Here is a 21,225-nt window from a genome sequence, read left to right on the forward strand (position 1 = left end):
AGTGAAATTCTGCTCTAAACTATTTTCATTCCTGCTCGTAAGAGGATTTTTATAGTTTAAGTTAAGCTTCACTTTGTTTTGCGGTCCGGTCCAAGTGTCATGTGAGGCGGAATCAAATCAAAGGTTTCTTTTTGTCTCTGATTTGAGGATAGTTCACGGAATCTCTTACCGCGCAGAGGGATCTTTTAATGGTTTTCGGTAAGGAAATAATTCTACAAGAACCCCATCTTAAAGTAGTTTCCCAGTCACAAATATTTCACACTTCCTGTAGAGTAATGCCACCTTTTGTTGCTAAAGGAAAACCCAAGCTTGTTGGTTAGAGTATACGAGAACGCCACACCACACCACACTGTGGCCACTGTGGCCACTGTGGTCGAGGATATTATGCTCCAGTGACTGCTGTTGGCATTGCGAAGATGTTGATTCTTGAGAATTGTATTGTGCCAGCATCCGCATCCTGGCGGGCGTCCTGGGAGCGGCGGCGGGAAGCAATACAAACTGCAGCAGCAAGTCGTCTCGGCAGACGGAATGCGGCAATTGCACGCCTCGCTGCTGCCAGTGTGGCCGTATTCCGTTCACCCACCTCAGCCCAATTTCCCCAACCCCAACCCCATCCGAGAGCTGAGCAAATATTTTCTTAATTAGTTGCTGCCGAGGAAGGTTCTGGCTCGCACAAAAAAAAAATCCAACAGAAACCATGCAAAGGGAGTGCGGAAAACGGGAAAGCGGGAAAACGGGAAAGCGGGAAAACGGGGTGAGGGCTGCCGACTTGGTCAGTTGTCAAGTGTGAAAAATTGCAGCTCAAATTGTGGTACAAAATGGCTGCGAGCTTTCGTTCAGCGCTCGTTAAAAGTCACGCAGGGGTTTACGAGTTTAAACAACAACAGGACCGGGAAAAATGTTTTTAAATTTATGCGTATGAAAACAGAAATTATATTAATTGCAATTGCAGCGGCAAACGACAGTAGCGGGATGAGGGAGGTGGGAGAAGGGAGTAGGGAGTAGGGATTGCTGTGAGTGTTGAAAAACATGAAAATGCAACAACAGCAACAACAGCATAATCATCATCAGGGGGTTAGGGGCAGGACGTTGATGTTTGCATCGCAAACAGCAACAAAAAAAATAAAAATTGCAAACAATTTGCATGTCAAAAGTGCGTCTCGAGTTGGCAACACCCGGAACGGCCATTGCGGATGCCTCCTAGGAGCCACCCCACCCCACCCCAGAGCAGAGCTCTGCTCTCTCCTATCACCATACCAAAGCTGCCCCTCCCTATTGCCATCCCAGAGCTACTCCTACACTGAGAGCACTCTCCTCTGGCACTGGCACTGGCTGTGGCACTGGCTGTGGCCCTCAACAGCGTTGTTTGGCAAGCAATTGGGGAATTTACTTTTGCTCAGCTCTGGTCGCGCACTCTCCACTCTCTCTCCCTGGAAACTTGCAATCAACATAACAATTATGCGAGAAGCGCAGAGGAGGAGTGGGAGGTATTTGCGGGTGTGGCCATGTCGGATTTTATAGTCAAGAATATTTATAAAATATACTCGTACATACACACACACACAGAGCGGATTTTGCACCCCACAGCCATATGGCGTTTATGGTGCAGACAAATTTAAAGATCACGCAGCTAATTATGTCGGGATCTAGCAGGCGGACACATGTTCGGGGATGGCACTCGCCCAGGAGAGGGGCATATGGGAGGGAGCATTGTCTGGTCGCCAGTCGCCTCCTCCCCCCCGACATTCTGCCTCAATCAGATAAGCAGTGGCAGGGCGCTGCGATTGACAAAGCGTATTTAATGAGCAGACTCCTCCCCGGCCCCAGCCCCAGCCGCAGTTGCCACCACCTCCGCCCTCGCTGTGGCACCACCCAAGTGGTGGCACAGGGGCTCCTGCGAAAATCACAAAATCAGTTGGCAAGAAATCACAGCAGACACGGTAGACAACCAGAGGAGGGGTGAAACAGAGGGGGGGGGGGGGATGCTCTAGGAAAAACCGCGGCGACAACATCAGCAGCAACAACGAGGCAACAACGACAACGAAAACGACAACGACAACGACGACATCATGCTGGCAATGTCTGTTAGGGGATTGTGTTTTTGGGAAGGAGATTGCTGTGTTCGTGTGCGTGTTGTGTGTGTGTGTGTGGCATGTTGGAATGGCAACTAGAAGCAGCTTGTGGCATATGCCACCGATGCGTGTCATCAACTGTCTGTCTGTCTGTTGCATATCGAGGGGTGGGGGGAGGGGGTGGTGTACCACCGAGAGGAAGACACAAACACCGAAATTGTTTAGGCTGCTGCCGCTCCTTCTGCTTAAGGTAGGATAATGACATCAATATGCTTGACGACACTCCACACGGATCTTGGACGACCTTGAACCCAGCTTTCGGGTGGGGTGGGGAGAAAGAAAAACTGATGTCGTGTGTCAGAGTGAAGTGAGGGAGGGTAAAAACCGGTAAGTGCTGATGGGGAAATGTCTTCTATCTATTTATTATCCATCCATACGCAGGAGAGGCCTCATTAGCAGTCTTTACCTCTACCCAATGGGGGGGAGGCGAAGCAGAGGGCCCTCTTTCAAGTGGTGTGTCGGTGCCCATGCCCATACCTGGCCAAAAATCTCTAGGGAATTCGGACCATTTAAGGTTTTGGCAGAACTTCACGGCTAAAGTGTCGGTCAGGGGGAAAGAGTAGTTGAAACACTTGCTGCCTGCCGCCTTCAGAGCAGCAACCGCCAGAGTTTTTCATTAGTGCAAGTGCCGCACAGCTGCATGTCACACGAAGGCACACACTCGCACACACACACATACACACACACACACACACATGGCAAAACGACTCCCAGCACGTTTCAGGCATTGCGGAACGTGCCAAAAAGCATTGCATAAGCGCAGGCGGACAACAAAATCAAAAGAGGAAAAAAGAAGCGCAGAAAATGTTGAGGAGGAAAAACAAAAAAAAAGCAAAAAAGCTAAAAAAATGAAACGTAAATAGAGAAAAGTCGAGGACAATATTTTTGCAAGGCAAGGCAAACAAATCTGAGCCACAATCTCGCATAGAAAATGGCATTGGAAATGCGTTTAGCAATCATCTCACGACTCGGCAGACAGTCGACAGGACACTCGCCCGCCTTCCAGTGCATTGCGCATACGCCACGTTCACGTTCACGTTCATGTTGCATTTGTCGGTCTGGTTATGGGCAAGGGGCAAGGGGCAAGGGGCAAGGGGCAAGGGGCATGGGGACACGGGCATCGGGCATCGGTCTGCCTGCCAGTCTGTCCGTATGTCTGCCTGTCCGGGCGTGTGTTAATAATGCGTGACACAAACTGGAGCTCCAAGTGAGACTCCCTTCGATGTGACATTCGAATTGAGTGGAGACGGCACATTTTAAGTGACAGCTTGCAGCATGCCCCAAGTCGAGTCCGAGACTCCGAGAGTGGAGGAGCTGAGAATTGACTTGAGAACTGTCTTTGTCTGTCACTCTACCCCGTCACGAGTGCCGGGCCGGGTAGAAGGGTACATCACCGAGTGGGTATTTATCATATGATCGATTGGAGACTATTTATAAGAACTAAATTACCATCCGATTAACGGGTATGCCCTGGTCGTAGCACACTTGTCATTGTTTTATTGACACGCCGCACACACTCCGAAAAGGGATAACGGGGAGGGGGAGCCCTTAACATTTAAATTGCAGCTTAAAATATTCAAAATAAATGTTTCAAAGTGCCAAAAGGAAGGAAAGTTCTGTTCATTCCCCCCCCCCCCCCCCCACCCCCTTTTTTGCAATCTACTTGTGTGTGTGTGTGTGTGTGTGTGAAAATTTCAATTTCCTGCTGCGGTGGCAACACTCTCGCACACACAACCCCCCACCATGCCACCAATTTCTGCCAATCAAAAGAAACCCCGCAATCGATGGGCGGACTGAATAAATTCTGGTGTGCAAGGAAATTAAACCAAATTGAAATTGTTTCGCACATAAAATTCCCTTTAAGGCGTTCAAGGACCACCTCGTGTTTGGGCTCGGAGCTGGCGCTGGGGGCCTTAAGCCCTGGGAAAGTTTTAATTTGCAATTGACATTTAGCAAGTACTTGGCTGTCGCTTTCTTAAGCCCGGCTCAAACGCAGCAAAAGGGTGCAGCTGGGGTGCAAAATAGGGTACAAAAATAATTACAAAGTGCAATTATTAGCCTCGGATGCGGATGCGGGATGCGGATGCGGGATGCGGATCTTAAGGAGACAGCGCGAACGCTGGCAAGGCAAGGCAAGGCAAGGCAAGGCAAATCCAATTAAGTGAAAAGCAAGTGTAAGCCGATACTTTACCTGCTCTGGCATCCCCTTTTTCCTCTCCGTTTCCCGCCCCCCTGTAGTTAACTGTAGCTAGCTGCTGACCTTCTCCTGTTTGTGGCCCCACCACACCACACCACACCCCACCCCATCCCCATCCCAGCCCCATCCCCTTTGGGCTATTGGATTTAGCCATGCCTCTCGTTCGTTCGAAGGCAGCTGCTCTCCACTCTCCATTCTCCGTGCTCCGTTTGTCTCTTTTCACTTTGCGCTTTTGCCCCTGTCATTTTTTCTGTCTATTTTCTTCCTCCTTGAGAGCATAAAATGAAATTGGCCAACAAGAGCAGCAACAACGGTAATAGTAATAATAAATAATAATGCTTAAATGTGTTTGCTAAAAGGGAGAAAGAAATCTTTTGTTGGACCAGGATCCAGAGGCCTGCCAGCCGCTTGGACTCGGACTCGGACTTGGACTTGGACTCGGCTTACTTTTGTCTCCTGCGAACTGTCACTGCGTGTTGCACTTACAATGCGGATGGCAGGAGAGACGAGAAATGGTTGCACTGAAAGAGAATGAGATATTATGAGGGTCAAGGGTTGCTGGAGGAGTGTTTGTCAAGCAAAATGGTAGAGACGTAATCCTTTTCTTCATTCTTCGGCCCTTGAAGGACCCTCTTTTGGTTGCTGCCGCAAGTTTTCATACAGCCCTCGTTTGGGGCTCCGTTCCGCCTGTAATGAAAGTGAAAAACTGTTGCACCACCCACAAAAACAACGCCTGCAACAGCCAACAGTTTGCTGCCGAGGAGAAAACTATTTCAATTGAGGTAGAAAATGAACGGCAAGGACACGGCGGCATTCTCTCCCTCTGGTTTTTCTCGTATTTTCTTTTCTCCTTTCCTTTCCTTTCCTCTCCATGCCTTTGCTTTTCGTTTTTTGTTTTTGTTTTTGTGCCTGCCTCCTTTTCTTTTGGATCTCTCTGTGAATAGCTGGAGCCGAGATTCCCCGTCCCTGCTCTTCGGTTTGTTTGCAGTTTAAATTGCACTATGAAAGGAATTTTTCACATTTAAGGATTCGTTTTCATTTGGCTTCTCTCTGCTTTTTTGGATAGAGGATGCGTCTGGGTGTGGGGGCAACTAGGATAATATGTCAAGTGGCATAAGTCTGTGGATGGAAGGAGGACGGACACGACTGTGGGGACGGAGAGGATGGGAGGCTGTGTACGTACCTATTTAGCTGCCAATGGCATTGATAGTCTTTGCAAGCAAGTGTCATCCCAGTCGCCAATCCCATTCGAAATCCCCTCTCCACAATGGATGGCCATTGCTGTGTTTGCTATTTGTGTGCTGTCGGGGCTTAGACCCACTCTCTCTCTCTCTCTCTCTCTCTCTCTCTCTCTCTCTCGTTTTTTCTCTCTCCCTGGGTGATTCAGGCTGCTAAAACAGCTGGGCCAAGTGTCCGATTGAAAAGCAGTTGTCCAATCCACTGCCCAATCCCAATATCCGCTCCGTGTATAAAAGGGGAAATCAAGTGGCAAACTGGCAGTCAAAGACTGAGCCAGCAGCATGTCCGTAGCTTTGGGTTTGTCATTTATTCTCTGTGGGCTGTGCCTCCTTCAAGGCGTCCACTCCCAGTCGCAGGCCAACAGCAGCAGCAGCAGCAGCACTGGCAGCACCATCGACTACTGCCAGCCGGGCTTGTGTCCCCAAATGAAGAAGCACATTGCCTGCAGGAACAATGGAGTAAGCCCCATATGCGCCGATGAATCAGGGAAGATCGTCCTCAAAAACCTTCTTTCAGAATTTCGGCAACCAGTGTCCGATCAACGCCACAGAACTGCTCAACATAACCAATTATCAGGGCCTGATCGTCAGCGAGCACAACGCTCTGCGCAATGTGCTCGCCGGCGGAAAGGTCCACGCTCTGCTGCCCATGCCCGATCGCATGGCCACACTGCAGTGGCACCCCGAGTTGGAGTACCTTGCCACAGTCAGTGTCAAGCACTGTGCTCTGCTCCACGACCCCTGCATCAACACGAGGCAGTTTCCGCAGTCCGGACAGAATCTGGCCCTGATCCATCTGAACTTCTCCCTTCCGGAGGAGAACCGCACGGATGAGGTGTTGATCAAGGAGTCCATCGCGGAATGGTGGTCGCAGAGTGCCAATGTGACCGCAGACCGAGTCCAGAAGTTCCCCAAGGCCAAACAGGGAGTGTGGGTGATCCCAAAAAACGGATCTTAACTTGCGCTGATACGCTTCCCTTCCCTCAGTTTCATTCGTAACTTCGCTGTGATGGCCCGGGACAACAACACCTTCGTGGGCTGTGCCGCCTTGCGGCTCGTCCGTCGCAAGGTGGAGCCCGACTTCCTGATGGCCTGCAACTATGCCAGCAACTATGCGGTGGATCATCCCATCTACAGGGAGAAGGCCCTCGGCTGCCAGGCGGGCACCGATCCCAAGTACCCCCCTTTGTGCCGCACTGGGGAGCAGTACCTCGAAGCAGCGCCCATGGAGAGCACCACCCGCCATTCGTTTGGCTAAAAATATGGGTGGAACGGGATGGATATTGGGGATGGTGTTGTGGTACACACTCACAGTCTATTTAACATGTTGATTTGTGTCAGAGTACGTGGTGGTCATATATCATCACTCTGGCAGACACCTGCACCATCACCATCCACCATCCCCCATTCCCCCTTCCACCATGCCTATACCTATGTATATCCATCTGTAGCCATTCGGCAGACCTATCCCCACCACCACCACGACCATCATCACCATCTTCATCAGCATCTAAAATATGATACGCGTTGTTTGGGGGCACAGCGCACAAGCGATGCGACAAGGAGACAAGTTGGCATCTAATTTTAACGTCAATATACAAAATGTAAGAACGTGTCTTCATCAGCTCGTAATACACCCATCCTGCTGCTGGGCCCCCTGCCAGCCGCCCCCACACTCTCTAAGTGCCTATTAATAATGTTGGGCCCCTGCAAAAAAGAAAAAAAAAAAGAAAATGTATTTTTTTCTCTGCTTTACGAGTATATATTTTTAGTGGCGTCTCTCTGCTACTTCTATGCGTTTAATATGCCGTAACTTTGTCAAATCTGAGGCTCATTAAAGCGCCGAAAAGAGAAAAATGGCACCGTTTTTTGCCGCCCGTTGTCGCCATAATTAATTTCATCCTAATGCCGGGCCTCATACATTGTGACTTAATTAAAACTCAACTGGAATTAGTAACAGTGCAAACGTTTTCCTCTGAAAAATATGCACACCGCCCCATATATTTATTGCTAATTATGTTTTGCGAATTCCTCTTGTTCATTTTGATGCAATATGAAAATCACGTATGAAAATCACTCTTCTTCTCTTGCTGCTGTTGTTTTTGTTGTTGTTGTTGTTTTTGTTGTTGTTGCTGTTGCTGCTGGCCCTCATTAAAAGCGTGTAAAACTAACAGGGCCAACAAATTTTGTGCTGCTCATAAAATCATGAATGCGAGGAGCATAAATAAAGTGAAATATAAAATTATATGAGCTGTGAGAGTCCCATAAATTATGGACATGCCGTGGAACATGACCAGGACCATTACCAGGAGGGGCAACTTTTTGTTCGCTCCCTGGATGGACGGGTCGCTCTCAGTTTTCGCCGGTTGATTTTTAATTGGAGGGGTTGGGATATTCGGGATATTTTTGGTAATTGGTTTATTAGAGAATACATTTTACTCTTGATCCATTGTTGGATCCATATTGTGTCCAGTGCGGTGTCACAGTCCATTCAATGTGGCTGGGCATGGAAGAGTGCATTTTCATGCACATGATTTATTTGCAGAGTTATTAATCCAGCCAATGTTTATTTGAATTTCCCAATTTGCCTTTTCTTAAATATTTAATTTATTCCAAATATTTCTCTATAATTTGTCAGTGAATCACAAATACATTTGTGCAATGAAAAATGTCTTTCTCTGTTCAGTTTTTTCCATTAGCAAATTGTTGAAATTCGTTGAAAGCATCATTAAAAAGTTCAAGCTAGAAATCAACATGATTTAGGACCTTTGAGATATTTTTTCACCAAATAAATGGATAAAATATCTAATGAATATTTATATTTAGCTAATTTGTAACTAAAGTGCGAAGAGTACTTTATAAATAAACTCTTTTAAGTGCTCTGATATTATGATGTTAATGGCACTGGTCGTCTGTCCATCGGGAAGAGGCTGTGGCTGTGGCTGTGGCTGTGTCCCTGAACGCTTCACAAATTTGATTGTTGAGATGATTGAATGATTTTGCGGCCTAGTGAAACGAAATGTCCAAAATGAATGCGCCAATTTATGGCCGAAACATGGAATCTGCGGTTGAATTTTAAACAAGTTAATGCGATATTAGTTGCAAACGAGCATAAATTATGCGGAGCGTGCTCAAAGATATTGCCCCACGGGTGCCAGATTTAGTGTTGGGCCATTCTGAATGTTTAATGAGCACTCAGATGTGTCAACAGGCTAAATGGAAATTTATTTAATTATGATTCATAAGTCACAAAGCGGCTTACAGCTGGCAAAAATATGCGGAATGTGAAAAGTGGCCCCTGTCATGGCCGTGCTTCTTCTCGGTCTTGGGATTCCTCCATTTCCCCGTTTCCCTGCCCATTCTTCGGCCGAATGTTTGAAGTGGCTCGCTGTGGCATGCAAAAGAGGACTCCGACTCGGACTTGTTCCATGCGTAGGTCTCGGACATGGCCACATCCAAAAAGGCAATCAAAAGTTTGTTGGCAAAACAAAACGGGACTGAAAAACAAAAAAAAAAATTGACAAAGCAAAACTTTTGATTTATGCAATTTGCGCTAAAAATACAAATCCATTTGATGACATTTGCGTGGATCCCCGGAATGGGGCGGATGGGGAAATAAAATTTGGCCAACAATTCCAATAAAATGGCAAAGTAGGCTTTGATTTATTTGTCCTTGACGGGGGATTGCTGGGGTGGGAAGGGGAAGCGATACGCTGCGATATGTTGTGGCACTGAGAATTCCCCGAACACGAGACTTGGCCAGGGCTCTTTGCCAGCAAATGTCAGCCTCCATACATGGGAGCATAATAAATGGAGCTTCGGGCAAAACTTTAGCCCGATCCGAGCTTGGGGTCTCGTCTGTCTGTCTGTCAACCCAAATGCAAATGACCGACAAATATGCCCCAGCCGAACATCAGATGTAAGCAGATATATACACATATTTGTACGGAATATACATAACCGCAGGCCATGGGCACTTTGGCCGCAAATTTCCACACAATTTATGAATGTTTGCCCCTCCAAGAGAGGGGCAGCGAGGAGAGATGGCCGAGGCGTCTCCCATTGCCGGATCATTTATTTTATAGTCCGTCGCTTTAAGTTATTTTTCTTCATTATTTTTTATGGGGCCAAGAGTGAGCGGAGTTGGCCAAACAAAACAATTGCCAAAGGCATTTGACAATCAGCGCCCCCGAAATGTACATAGAATCGCATATTCCACATCACACATACGTCGCGTTGGCCAGACCAGACCAGAGCAGACCTTAAGTTCATTTCCAGGGACTCGACGGCGCAGTTCATTAGCGATCCTAGAGCCCAGAGCCCAGAGAAACTTGCCTTATTAATCCTCCGATGGGAGATGGGAGATGGGCCTCACCAAAAGACAAAAGGATATGGCTATGGCCCGTTGTCATTAGGGTTCGTCCTGCTCTTTCGGCATAAACACCAAATTAAGTTTTACTGTTTCATTTATTTTTGGCACTATATATACGTATATATACGTATGTGTGTGTGTGTTGGTTTTGGTTTGTTTTTCTTGTGGCACTATTTACTTTTATGGCCTCAGCTATGACGGGACCACGGACCATCCCATAAGCCCTGTGGTCTGTGTAATTTTAGCTGCCTCGTATTGGCATTTGATTGTTTGTAATGAGCTGCTCGGAGCTGCTTATGTGCGGGTCATCAACGGAATGAATAATACATTGATCTCAACAGCCAGATAGCCTGAATCACGCCGCAGAGGTTCTCTGTCAGGCCGTCGAGAATATGGGAGTGATTAGGGTTATGCCAAGGGAATCACTAAGAGAATCAGTAAATGACGGTTAGCTGGTATACAATCTCAACTTTAATCTGGCCATAAACTTTATAAACTTTTGATAACACTTTATTTGCCCCAAAAATCGCAGACTTTCTAACACAATAAATATTAAAACATTCTTAATGGATTTTTCTCCTGTTTCGTTTTTTATATGCATATCCCCACATACTAGTATGTACGAAACATATTCATTATTTATGTGCTCGAATTGATTATGAATTCATTTCAATTGTACGATGAATTTTCAATCCATATGGCTGGAGCTGGGAAAGCAGGAAAACCGGCTGTGGTGCGGGGGTGTCTGATATATTTCGATTAATTTCTGATTTAATTGTTTCTTTTGAAATGCGATTCCACTTGATTTAATTTGTTTGTGTATGTTATTTTATTTGCTGTTTGTGCAGTTCATTTGTGCATGCAATTTTTGTTAATTTTTACCCACAAACCATCCGCGCTTCAGGGGGAGTGGCTTGAGAGTGGGTTCCGAGTGGGTCCCGAAGGGGGGGGCTGCATATTTTTCATCTCTAAGCCAAATAATCAAACATGTTCAATGCTCGCCTTTACTTTTGCTTCTTCTTTTGCTTTGTTGCACTCGCCCCAACCACACGGCCAATTGTGCGGCAAACATAATTCAATTAACGCCTGACCAATGGATGCTACCGCAACACACACACAGAAATATCAGGAGGCGATTATTGGGAAGATGGGGCCATGGAGCCATGGAGGCTTGTAGCCATGGGGCCATGGGGCCATGGGGCCGTGGGGCCATGGGGCGATTGGGTGGCAAAGTGGCCGGAAAGTGGTGGTCTACAATTTGTGCAATTTCCGCCTCTGAACAACATCAAACAGAAAAATCTCTCTATGGAAGAGTGAAAAAATGTGAAACTTTTCGCCTCGTTTGATGTGTGAATTGCGCAAATATTTTCACTAAAAAAAAAAAAAACCCCCCCCGGAACCCCAGGACCCCCTCTGAACATTTATCATGTTTACATATTCATTTATAAGCGGTTTTTTATGGACATTTGTTAAATGAAAAACAAACAGACAATAAACAGACAAAAAACAGCGAATATATTTTCATTTAATGCGATTAGCGGGAATCAGCTCGGATCGGATACGGATCATCGGCATTTATTAGTCGACGGTGGACGGTGGACAGTCGGCAGTCGCCTTAATTGAAAGCGCAACAGTATTTGGCGGGGAACAACATTAATTGACAGTTGATTCGCATGTCGGGGCAGTGTTTCCTTTTCATTTTCATATTCAATTAATTTTCAATTTATGGCCATTTAATAGTTGTCGTCTGGCGCTCGGGCTCTGCAGAATCTAATTAGCATTTTCAGCCACGCCCCACATGCAAGCCGGCTGCCTGACATGCCTGAATAGCAATAATTGCTTAAATAAACACCACGACAAATAAACATTAATAAACATCAGCGGGAGTACAGCTGAAATATGAATTATGGCAAGCCCAAGTCTCTGTGGCATGCAACGAAGCGCACACGAATAACACTACCCCCCCCCGCACCACCCCGCCCACCCTCAAGGAAACAGCAGTCACAGAAGCGCAATGGTGGGGGGGGGGGGGGGGCATTCCCCATTTGCATGTTGGGCTGATGGTCATTCACTTTGCCGTTTGGTTGCTAGAGGCAGTGCGTTTCACAAATATAAGAACGAACAAGGCACAGGCCTACAGGCGTACAGGCAGCCTTTAGGCCAGTCTTTTGAATGGAGCGAAGAGAAGGCTCAAGCCGTACAGTTGTGCCACGCACTGTAGTGGCCATGTGCGCAAATAGACAATGCGTGACGTTCCGCCGTCCTATTCCGGCGGCGGCTCCTCTTGCGTGGTGGGGTGGGGCCCTCCGTCCGCGTACACCGTACACCGTACAACGGACTTTAACATGGCAATTATGCATTTTTAATCAGATGACAATAATGCTTCCCGGAAAGGCTTATACTATTGATTTTTTGCCATCAAACCAATTGACATATATACCAAGGGTGAACCCCGGTGAACTCCCCTTGGGCATCGAGTATTCTAATAAGCCAATTCAAACAGGGCGATGGCGGATAATCAAATCGGACAAATTGTAAAGAATCATTTTCATTTCAGTTCCAGCACCAGCTCCAAAATGTGACAAGTTTCAATCGGAATTAAATGTTTGTTAAAGGTTTCAAACTGATTAAAAATGAGTGAAAGCATTCCGTTTAAATATACAGTATTTTACCAGGAGTCAGACACCAAGTCCACCCGGTCCACCCGGTCCCATAATCATTCCCATCAACAGCTCTCTTCAGGCAATTGAATCCTTTAAGCCGCACAGTTTTTTGGTTTTTTTTTTTTTTTTTTTTATACGGGCAATAAAATGTTGCAACATTAAAAGGGCGGGTGCACATAAATAAAAAAGTTGCTGGGTATACGTAAAAAATTGGGTTAAAAATTAACTACACCAAATTTAAATCAACTTCAGAGGAGGTGGAGCGGGGCCTGGAGGGGCTGAGTGCCTATCAGCGAATCCTTCGGCGGCTGTTCGGCCGTTGGGAGTCGTAAAAAATCGACTCGTTGGGCAGCCTGCCCGGCGACTCCTGTCCGGCGCTGTCCCATCCGGCCGGAGAGGAGCTCTCGATGCCTGCCTGCCAGCCGTAAATAAAGCCCCGCAAACATTAATAACTCCCATTGGGTGTGTTAACAAGCAATGACCAAAGAGGGCCCTCCCCTTCCGTCCCAACCGTCTCTTCCGTCCCTGCCGCTCGTACCGCTCCTACCGTGGCAGGGTCTCTGGTCTGGTCTGGGATTTCGGATTCATTTTTGTTGTCGCTGCTTCCCCACACTCTCCGGCTCTCATTCTCTCTTTCTCCTTTGTTGCCAATGTGCATAAATTGCAGTAAAAATGGCGCACAAAATTTTACATTTTGTGGCTGAAAAACGATGTGCAACAAAAGGGAACAAAACGAAAATAAGTAACACGGGAAGGAAAAATTGCGCATACGCCAGGTGCACCCCCGTCCGCTCCGACCAGCAGGCAAACATAAAATGGTTGAATGATGGGAGCCATGGAACAGGGAAACGGGGAAAACGGGGAAAACGAGGAAAACTGGTAGCAACCCAGGAAAGAGGGTAATGCATGTAAGACAATCATTTTGACAAGCACTCTCTGCCAGTGTTGCCACCGCGCTGGGCCTGAGCCTGAGCCAGAGCTGAGCCCCTCTTTGCCCCATTCTTGCCCTCGGGCTGTGTTACGTTACTCATTGGCCCCGTCGCTCGCCTGGCTGCCTTCTGATTACTATGCACTTTGATACTTATCTTTAATTGAGGTAACATTCTGCATGCAAAAAGCGAAAACGAAAGGCTCCAGCCTGAACAAAAGCGCCTTGTCTTGTCTGCCACGCTCCGCTGGGTACACTTTTCATATCCTCCTCCTGTCTCCTGTCTCCTGTGTGTCGGGCAATGGTTTTGGTTAAACTTTGAGTGGGTTTCAGTGTTGGTTGGGCGAAGGTACTGAGTGCTGAATACCGACTACGGAGAGTGTTTTGTATGGGGGAAACATCAATTACAGGAGATGAGGCAGATTCCGCAGTAAGATTTGAGCTGCGGAAAGAAACAGTTACTGGGAAAAGGAATAGGAAGCTACTGAAAAAAGGATACTCGTGTGTGTGTGTGTGTGTGAGAGAGTTGGGATCTGGATAAGCAGGAGGGTTTTATTATTTTTGATAGCCAGAAGCCGAAAACGCTTACCAAAAAGATCGTTGAACAATCAAGATTTGACCAATATTTTCATTCCCTCCGTGAGTTCTCTTTTCAGTCTCTTCAGTCTCTGGTGGATCTACTCCTAAGTGGTGGTTTAGCTTCCACACAAAGATCGTTTATCCACCAGGGAACTGCCCTCAAGAAGCTCAAGCATTAATAGCTTGCTCTGGATGGATCCATCGGTTCCCAGTAAGCTCTTAGTCCATTTTCCATGGCAATAAAATTATATTCAATTTTCCCCGGGAGCCCAGTGTTTATGCGTTGGTCTCTTCAATATTTAACGAGCAGGAACAGGAGCCCGCAGGAGTAGTTCAGCTTGGTTTAAATTAATCGTTAACCCTTTCAGGCTCTGCTCACATCATTGTGGAGTTGTGGAGCTTCTGCGGCTGCCCAGCGTTTGCTTTATAAATATTTAAGACTATTAAGCAGACAACGCAGGCAATGGGAGTCCACAGTCCACAGTCCACACACACACACACAGAGAGTCAGGAGTGGAGAGGAGAGGCATGGCATGCGTAGTCCTGGCCACATTTAAACAGTAGCCAGCAGTAAGCGTTTTATGGCCATTGTTTCCTCTGAGCTTTGAGCCAAGTCTCTACCTCTCTCTACCGCCCATCAGCGGGGTGGACTGTAATCGTTATCGTAATCGTTATCGTGGGCACCTGGCCCAAGTCCGGGGTCCAATTGTTTTGCCGTTAGGAGCAGCAGCACTGCAGCACTTGTCTGCGGCGGATGCCAAGGCTAATTTTGCGTAAAATGAGAGCAGAAAGCCCCAGAGCCGCCGCAGCACTCGAATCATTCATTATGGGGGGGGGGGGGAGGGCCACGGCCCACAGGACTCGTTGCATGTGCATATGCAAATGAACAATGAGTGGATAGCACTGGCAGGAGGGCGCTATGAGCACTGGGGGTCTGTGTCCTAGGTCCTGTGTCCCGTGTCCTGTGGTGGCTCGGGGCCAGTGCACCCGCAAAGCGAATCAATCATAAATTGTCAACAGCTCCAATCCACTTCCCGGTGCGGTACGGGTCGTATACGTGCTATTGCCAGGCATTGTGGCTGTACCCCAAGGAGCACTAATTGATTTATTGCCCGGAATTAATTCAGTCCCCGAACATTAATATTTATTGCACAAGTGACTTCGATTGTGACCCGGCCAGGGGATTTTCTCTCCATTGCAGCACCTTGACCTTTTAGCGGAATTTGTCATGAATCCCGAACCAATGCCGCACTCTGAATAATTCTCGGATCTCGGATCTCGGTTCAGATTTTGCCTTGGGGGGTTTTTTGTTCGCCTTTAAATTGCTTCTATGAATAAATGAGTTGCCCCCCAGACAGAGGGCCGGCAGAGGGCCGGCAGAGGGCCAGCACAAAAGCGCCCTGGCTAACGAGTCCGTACAAACAATCTGCACATTGCTCTGTTGGTGGACGGGGGGATGGGTGATGGGTGATGGTGGACGAAGGTCTTACCATCAGGTATTTGCAGTTTCAGTTTTATAAAAGCAATACGCATATCGTATGCGCGCCATGCCAATGCTGTGCTGTGCTGTGCTGGGCTGGGCTGTGCTGGGCTGGGCTGGGCTGTGCTGGTATTTGCATTCACTTTCCTGCATTATTTGCCTCCGACTGGGAAACCCATCAAAGGCGCTTCAGTCGAGCTTCGGGCTGCAGGCTGCCGGCTGTCGGCTGCCCCACTGCATCTCCCTTTAAGGTCTCTCTGTGGCTGCCACAACTTCGTTTGGCCAAGCGACATTCCGGTTTGAAACGCAAAATTTGTAGAGTTTCCATCAGCTCCTCGAAATGAGCTTTGAGTAGAGTAAGTAATGCCATTATACGAGTAGGTGGCTATTGAATGCATCCGTCCCGCCCTTCACCCTCTTCCCCTCCTGCTCTGTGTGCTGCTGCGGCTTGTGGCATGGATTCTTTTGGCTTTCAGGTTTCTCCGAATACTGCAAATACTTATTTCAATTATAGGAAAATTTGTGGTTATTCTAAAGAATTTTTCCCACATGGAATTGTGGGATGTTTTTTGGTTTTTTTTCCCCCCCAAGGAACACAGATTTTCCCTGTACGAGTACGTATATGTACGATATATTTCAATAGAATTTCTAAGCTGTTTTTTCTGTGATTTCATTTGTGAATTTTCTTGTTTTTTTTTTTTTTTTGTTTTTCACACACACACCCAGTATTATTTCAGCTCCAAAAATCGTTGACTGCTAAACAGTTCCCCGTTCCCGTTCCCCGTTCAACACCCCGCCCCTCCCCCTTCATTCATTTTGGTAAATGGCAAAGTTTTATGAACAGCGCCGTTTGGGAGTCAGTTTAGGTTGTTGTTTGTTTTGTTTTGTTTTTGTTTTGGATTTTGTTTCTGCGATTCCTTTTAGGCGGAAATGAAATTTTTGCAGTTTTACAGTTTAACAATTTTGCTGTTGCTGTTGGAGAAAGGGTTTGTGTTCCTTTTATATGGCCACCCACTGACTGGTTTGAGTGTGGGCTATAAAAGCTTTCTGCCATTCTGCAAATGCTGACGACGACGAAGTCATAGAAAGTCGTCGTCGCGTCGAGTAATTAGAAAATTAACCCCAGCCAGCCGGCCATAAATGAAAATGTAACAACAACTGGCACTGCCACTGCCACTAGCACAGCACTGGGGAGTGGGAATGGGAACAACAGAAACAACTAAGGGAACAGCCCACCAAGAGCACTGGCAGCCACTCCACATGGTCCACACTCGGCGAATCAGCCAGCCATGGGCCGCTCGAGCAACTCTCCGCGCTCCAGGGTCCGCATTGAATGAAAAGTGTAACTAAAAGACCAAAAAAATAAGGAAGAAAATATAAGTATGAAGGCTGCCAGAGACAATACGACCGTCAGATACCCTCCATTTGGTGGGAAAGTTTCAAGAAACGATAACCCCAATGATTCTATCCTACTGCCACGAGATTTACTTATAGTTAAGGCACTAGTCAAATTGATTTAATTTCCATAGTGATGGATTTATTTTATTCGAATTTTTAATATGAATAATTCTGGGCTTGCTTTTATTTTATTAGAAATTTTAATACTCATCGGCATTCGGTAGAAAGGATAGAAGTGCTGCCGTTGCATACTTCTGGAAAACTCCAATATACCCCTTTGTCAGTGGCATTTAGAGGATATAAAAACGAGGGGTATCAACCTCTCTCCCTCAGACCCCTTTCAGGCCAAGTGCTATGTGGTGTCATCGCTTTAATTAAACTACGTGGAACATGTTAAGGTGCAGTTCGTTGGCATTTTCATTTTTCTGTGCCACATTTGGATTTTTTGCCCTTTCGTAGGTTTTTTTTTTTGTTTTTTTTTTCGGCCACACTTAAGCTCAGACAAATGTGAGTGAGTGGTGGAGGGTAGGAGGGAGGAGGGAGGAGAGGACGGTCCTTGTGGCGTCACCAGCTAGCAAGCAGGTGCTTGCCACATTAGAGCCAGCCATTTGCTATGACTTGTGCTGAGCACTAGCACTTGCCACACACGATTGTGCTCACGCTCCCATTTATCACTCTCTTCTGCAGGACTGGCCCTGTGCTACCAGAGACAATCTGTGAGCAGCAACAACAACAACCACAACCACAACAATGCCGAGTCGAAGCCCACGCACATGCCGCCGTCGCATTATCCGCACGGCCACAAGTGGAACGAGCCGTACTTTGATCAGACCATGCCCAGGAACATCACATCGCTGGTGGGCAAGTCCGCATATCTGGGCTGTCGCGTCAAGCATCTGGGCAACAAGACGGTGAGTAGTCCTGCGGAATGGACGGAGACGGAGACCGTAACGGCAACGGAAACGGAAACACTTGGTATTAATAATAATCTTGATTTTTATTTACATTTAATAAACAAAGAGACCCGGTCGGCATCCAAGGGTCAGGGGTCTGGGCTCAGGAGTCGGGTCCGGCTGGCCACAAGTGTGCCAAATATGCCACCACATATCCACTTAGATGGTCGAGATAGTCGTCGGAGACTGTCCGACAGACTGGGCGGTCGGAGGAGTATGCTTATTAAATTTGGTGCCAGTTTATTATGTAATACGTGACAACAGCAGACAGCAGCTGGCAGGCCTGCCACGCACTCGCCACACATGGGCCACGCATAGGGAAAGGGGGCCATCTCCGATGGCGATGGCGATGGCGATGGCGATGGCGTCACTCGATTCGCTTGCCCCAATTAAAGTCTCGTCTTCCAGCCCCAGGGCGCGGCACTTTAAGTTCGGGTGTTGCATTTCAGCAATCGAAATTCAAAAGTGGTTGCCATAACAAACGGGTGGCAGGGGGCAGCCTCCTCCCATATCCTGTTTCAATATGCCGCAGCGCCGGGACAGACACAATGCGGAAATACTTCCAACGCACTTGCCAAATTTTCCCGCCGTCCGGGAGGACGTTTTTTCCACTGGCAGCCACTACGTCCATGGGATGGGGCATGAGAAAGTTTTCAGGTGTTGGCAAGCCGAAACGCTGTGGCAACGTTGATTACGTTAAGCGATTTAGCTCCAGTCATGGCTGAGGCCGGGTCATAGATTTCCACATAGCCAAATCCGCTTCCGCAATCAGTAAACTACACACGGTCGGCCGGGCAAACGGAGAGTGAACGGAGAGGGGGCTCGGTTTTGGCCAACAGTAAATTTATGGCCAGACTGGGCACAAGTTTGCTCTGCTCCTACTTTTTTGGGTTCCCTATTTTTTTGTGCTGTTATTGCAGAATTAGATAGAGAGACGGACGGACGGACAGACAGACGGTGGCCAGAAGTGGAATGGAACTGCACAGATGGATGCCACAAGGCAACACAGTTGGCTGACTCTCTGACGCAGTCTCTCTCTCCCCCCCCACCCCCCTCCGACCGTGTGGTGTGTGCTATTGGTTAGACAGTTAGCCGTATAAACAAGGAGCCTGCGAGCCAAAACCTGGACTCCACCACAAAAAAAGCCAGCAAAAGGAATCCAACTCAAAAATTGTGTACAGGCATAAAATGTAGTGGGGCAATGTCGACTGAATGTCGAAATGAAGAGGCGGCAGCCACTAAGAGAGGAAACACGCTGCAAGGACACAGAGACAGACACAGAGACAGACACAGAGACAGACACAGAGAGTCACCCCGAGTATCATTTTCCGGGTCTGTCATGCGTTTCGCACACTAATTTCAGCTTGTATGAAAATTTCTAGATTGTGAGCTGCATAAATTTTGCGGCTTGGCGCAGCCCGAGAACAAATTATAACAAAAACCGGAGACAGCTTTTGGCCCCGTATTAATGGGGTTTTTGTTCTATTCTGTTCGGTTCTTAGGTGGCCTGGATACGACATCGGGACCTGCACATACTCACCGTGGGCACCTACACCTATACGACGGATCAGCGCTTCCAGACCTCCTATCATCGGGACATCGACGAGTGGACACTGCAGATCAAGTATGCCCAGCAGAGGGATGTCGGCATCTACGAGTGCCAGATATCGACGCAGCCAGTGCGTAGCTATTCGGTCAACCTGAACATTGTGGGTGAGTACCGTCGCAGTCCATCCATCCATCAAGCTCTATACGAGTATACGGGTGTACGGGTGTACGGGTGTACGAGTATATATCCATCCGTTGGAGTGTTGCTTTCGGGTTGAGCCTTCGAGCCTTTGGATCTGCTGCTGCATATTTCAGTTTGGCTTCCGCCAGCGCTGTACACTGCGTATACGTAATATACGAGGATACGAATACAACAATCCATGCCTGTGGCATCGGGTGGGGGGTTCGGTCGGGGGTGGTTTGGGGAATTTCACATATTTGCGAGCATCTCTTTTTTTTCGCATATTCATGCAATTTGCAAGAGTGTAAATTATGCAGACCTGGCAATCGTCGAAAAACAGGATACAAAAAATACAACAAAAAAATACAACAAATACAGGCGGACACCATTTGGCCCTCGGAATATGTGGGGAAATTTTCGAAATGCTTTCGGGAAGATTGATGGAGTGAAAGCCGATGCGAAGAGCCAACTGGCTTAAGCCCAGCCACAAATGGATATTGACAGGAATAAAGGAATACCGAAATAAAGGTGCAAAAAGCCATAAATTCATATGGAAAAACATTCTCTTAAATCCTTCGGCCATATTTCTATTTAATTTTATATTGCAATTATTTGTAGAGAGTTTGTTTAACCGAAAATAAACACACAATCTGATATATTATAAAATTGGTCAGGTTTGAAGCGAGCTTGGAATTATAATTTGATGAAAATAAAACAGAAAAGTACAATTACCGAACTTTCTAGCAATAATTATAATGGACAGTGGGCGAGAGTTCTATTTGTGACTTCGGGCTCCGGTCAAAAATATTTAAGTTAATTAGTTTACCATTTTGTTATAATTTATTCACTGATTTATATTTGTGTTTCTATTTTTATTACACCACCATTTGTTTGTTTGTTTGTTTTCCTTTCGTTTCGTTTGTGCGGATATTTTTGGTTACCGATTGCCCCAGATCTGATTGATGCCGAGACCAGCAACATGATGCAGCAGTACTACAACGACGACGCCTTCTATATAGCCGCCGATCGGGTCTATCAATCCAGCGATGACGAGTTCGCGGGCATGTTTGGGCCCATCCAGACAGTAGCCGGTTTGTTCTGAAAATTCATATTCGCCTACTGACAAAACTCCAAACGCAAGCCAAGCCACGGAGTAAGCCCGGACACAGACGCAGACACAGACACGGACACCCACCCGTCGAATAGATGGAGAGATAGACAGCACGGACAGAAAGGAGACCGAAAGTGTGGGGATAAAAAGCGATTCTGGGGGAGGGGACTGGGAGGGCTTGGAAGTGCTTGAGGGCTGCCATGCATGCATATTATTTTTTAATATTTTACAACATTTTTCGTGCTCAGGTTGTGGGACAGAGTGAAAGTGAAAGGAAGCCAGCCGGATTGGTTAGGTGTGGTTCCTGGGAAAACGAGGAAATGGGGAATGGAAGACCGTTCCGGGAACGGGCATGGGGATGGGAGATGGGCGATGGGGGACGGGGGACGGGGAGTCAAGTGCTGTGTGCGCCTTGAGCGAACATTTTTCTGGCTCATGACGAACA

General features: G+C 47.2%; 2 protein-coding genes across 5 annotated transcripts in view; both read left to right on the top strand.

Annotated features, from left to right (window-relative positions):
* LOC108153413 (zwei Ig domain protein zig-8) overlaps positions 1-21,225 on the top strand; it is a 42,237-nt gene that overhangs the window by 15,037 nt on the left and 5,975 nt on the right. For 3 of the 4 annotated variants that reach the window (XM_033387167.1, XM_017283412.2, XM_033387168.1), the window contains 3 exons: positions 17,675-17,898; positions 19,443-19,653; positions 20,623-20,760. In XM_033387167.1, coding sequence (XP_033243058.1) covers positions 17,675-17,898; positions 19,443-19,653; positions 20,623-20,760 — 573 coding nt within the window. The remainder of the gene's footprint in view (positions 1-17,674; positions 17,899-19,442; positions 19,654-20,622; positions 20,761-21,225) is intronic. The other variant, XM_017283413.2, reaches the window with a different exon arrangement.
* Positions 5,821-7,424, top strand: LOC108153414 (antigen 5 like allergen Cul n 1-like). Its single transcript, XM_017283415.2, has 3 exons — positions 5,821-6,026; positions 6,085-6,497; positions 6,555-7,424. The coding sequence occupies exons 1-3, from the start codon at positions 5,850-5,852 to the stop codon at positions 6,823-6,825; spliced, it is 861 nt and encodes a 286-aa protein (XP_017138904.1). The 5' UTR covers positions 5,821-5,849; the 3' UTR covers positions 6,826-7,424.

This window comes from Drosophila miranda, chromosome XR, assembly GCF_003369915.1.
Source record: "Drosophila miranda strain MSH22 chromosome XR, D.miranda_PacBio2.1, whole genome shotgun sequence".
Lineage (NCBI taxonomy): Eukaryota > Metazoa > Arthropoda > Insecta > Diptera > Drosophilidae > Drosophila > Drosophila miranda.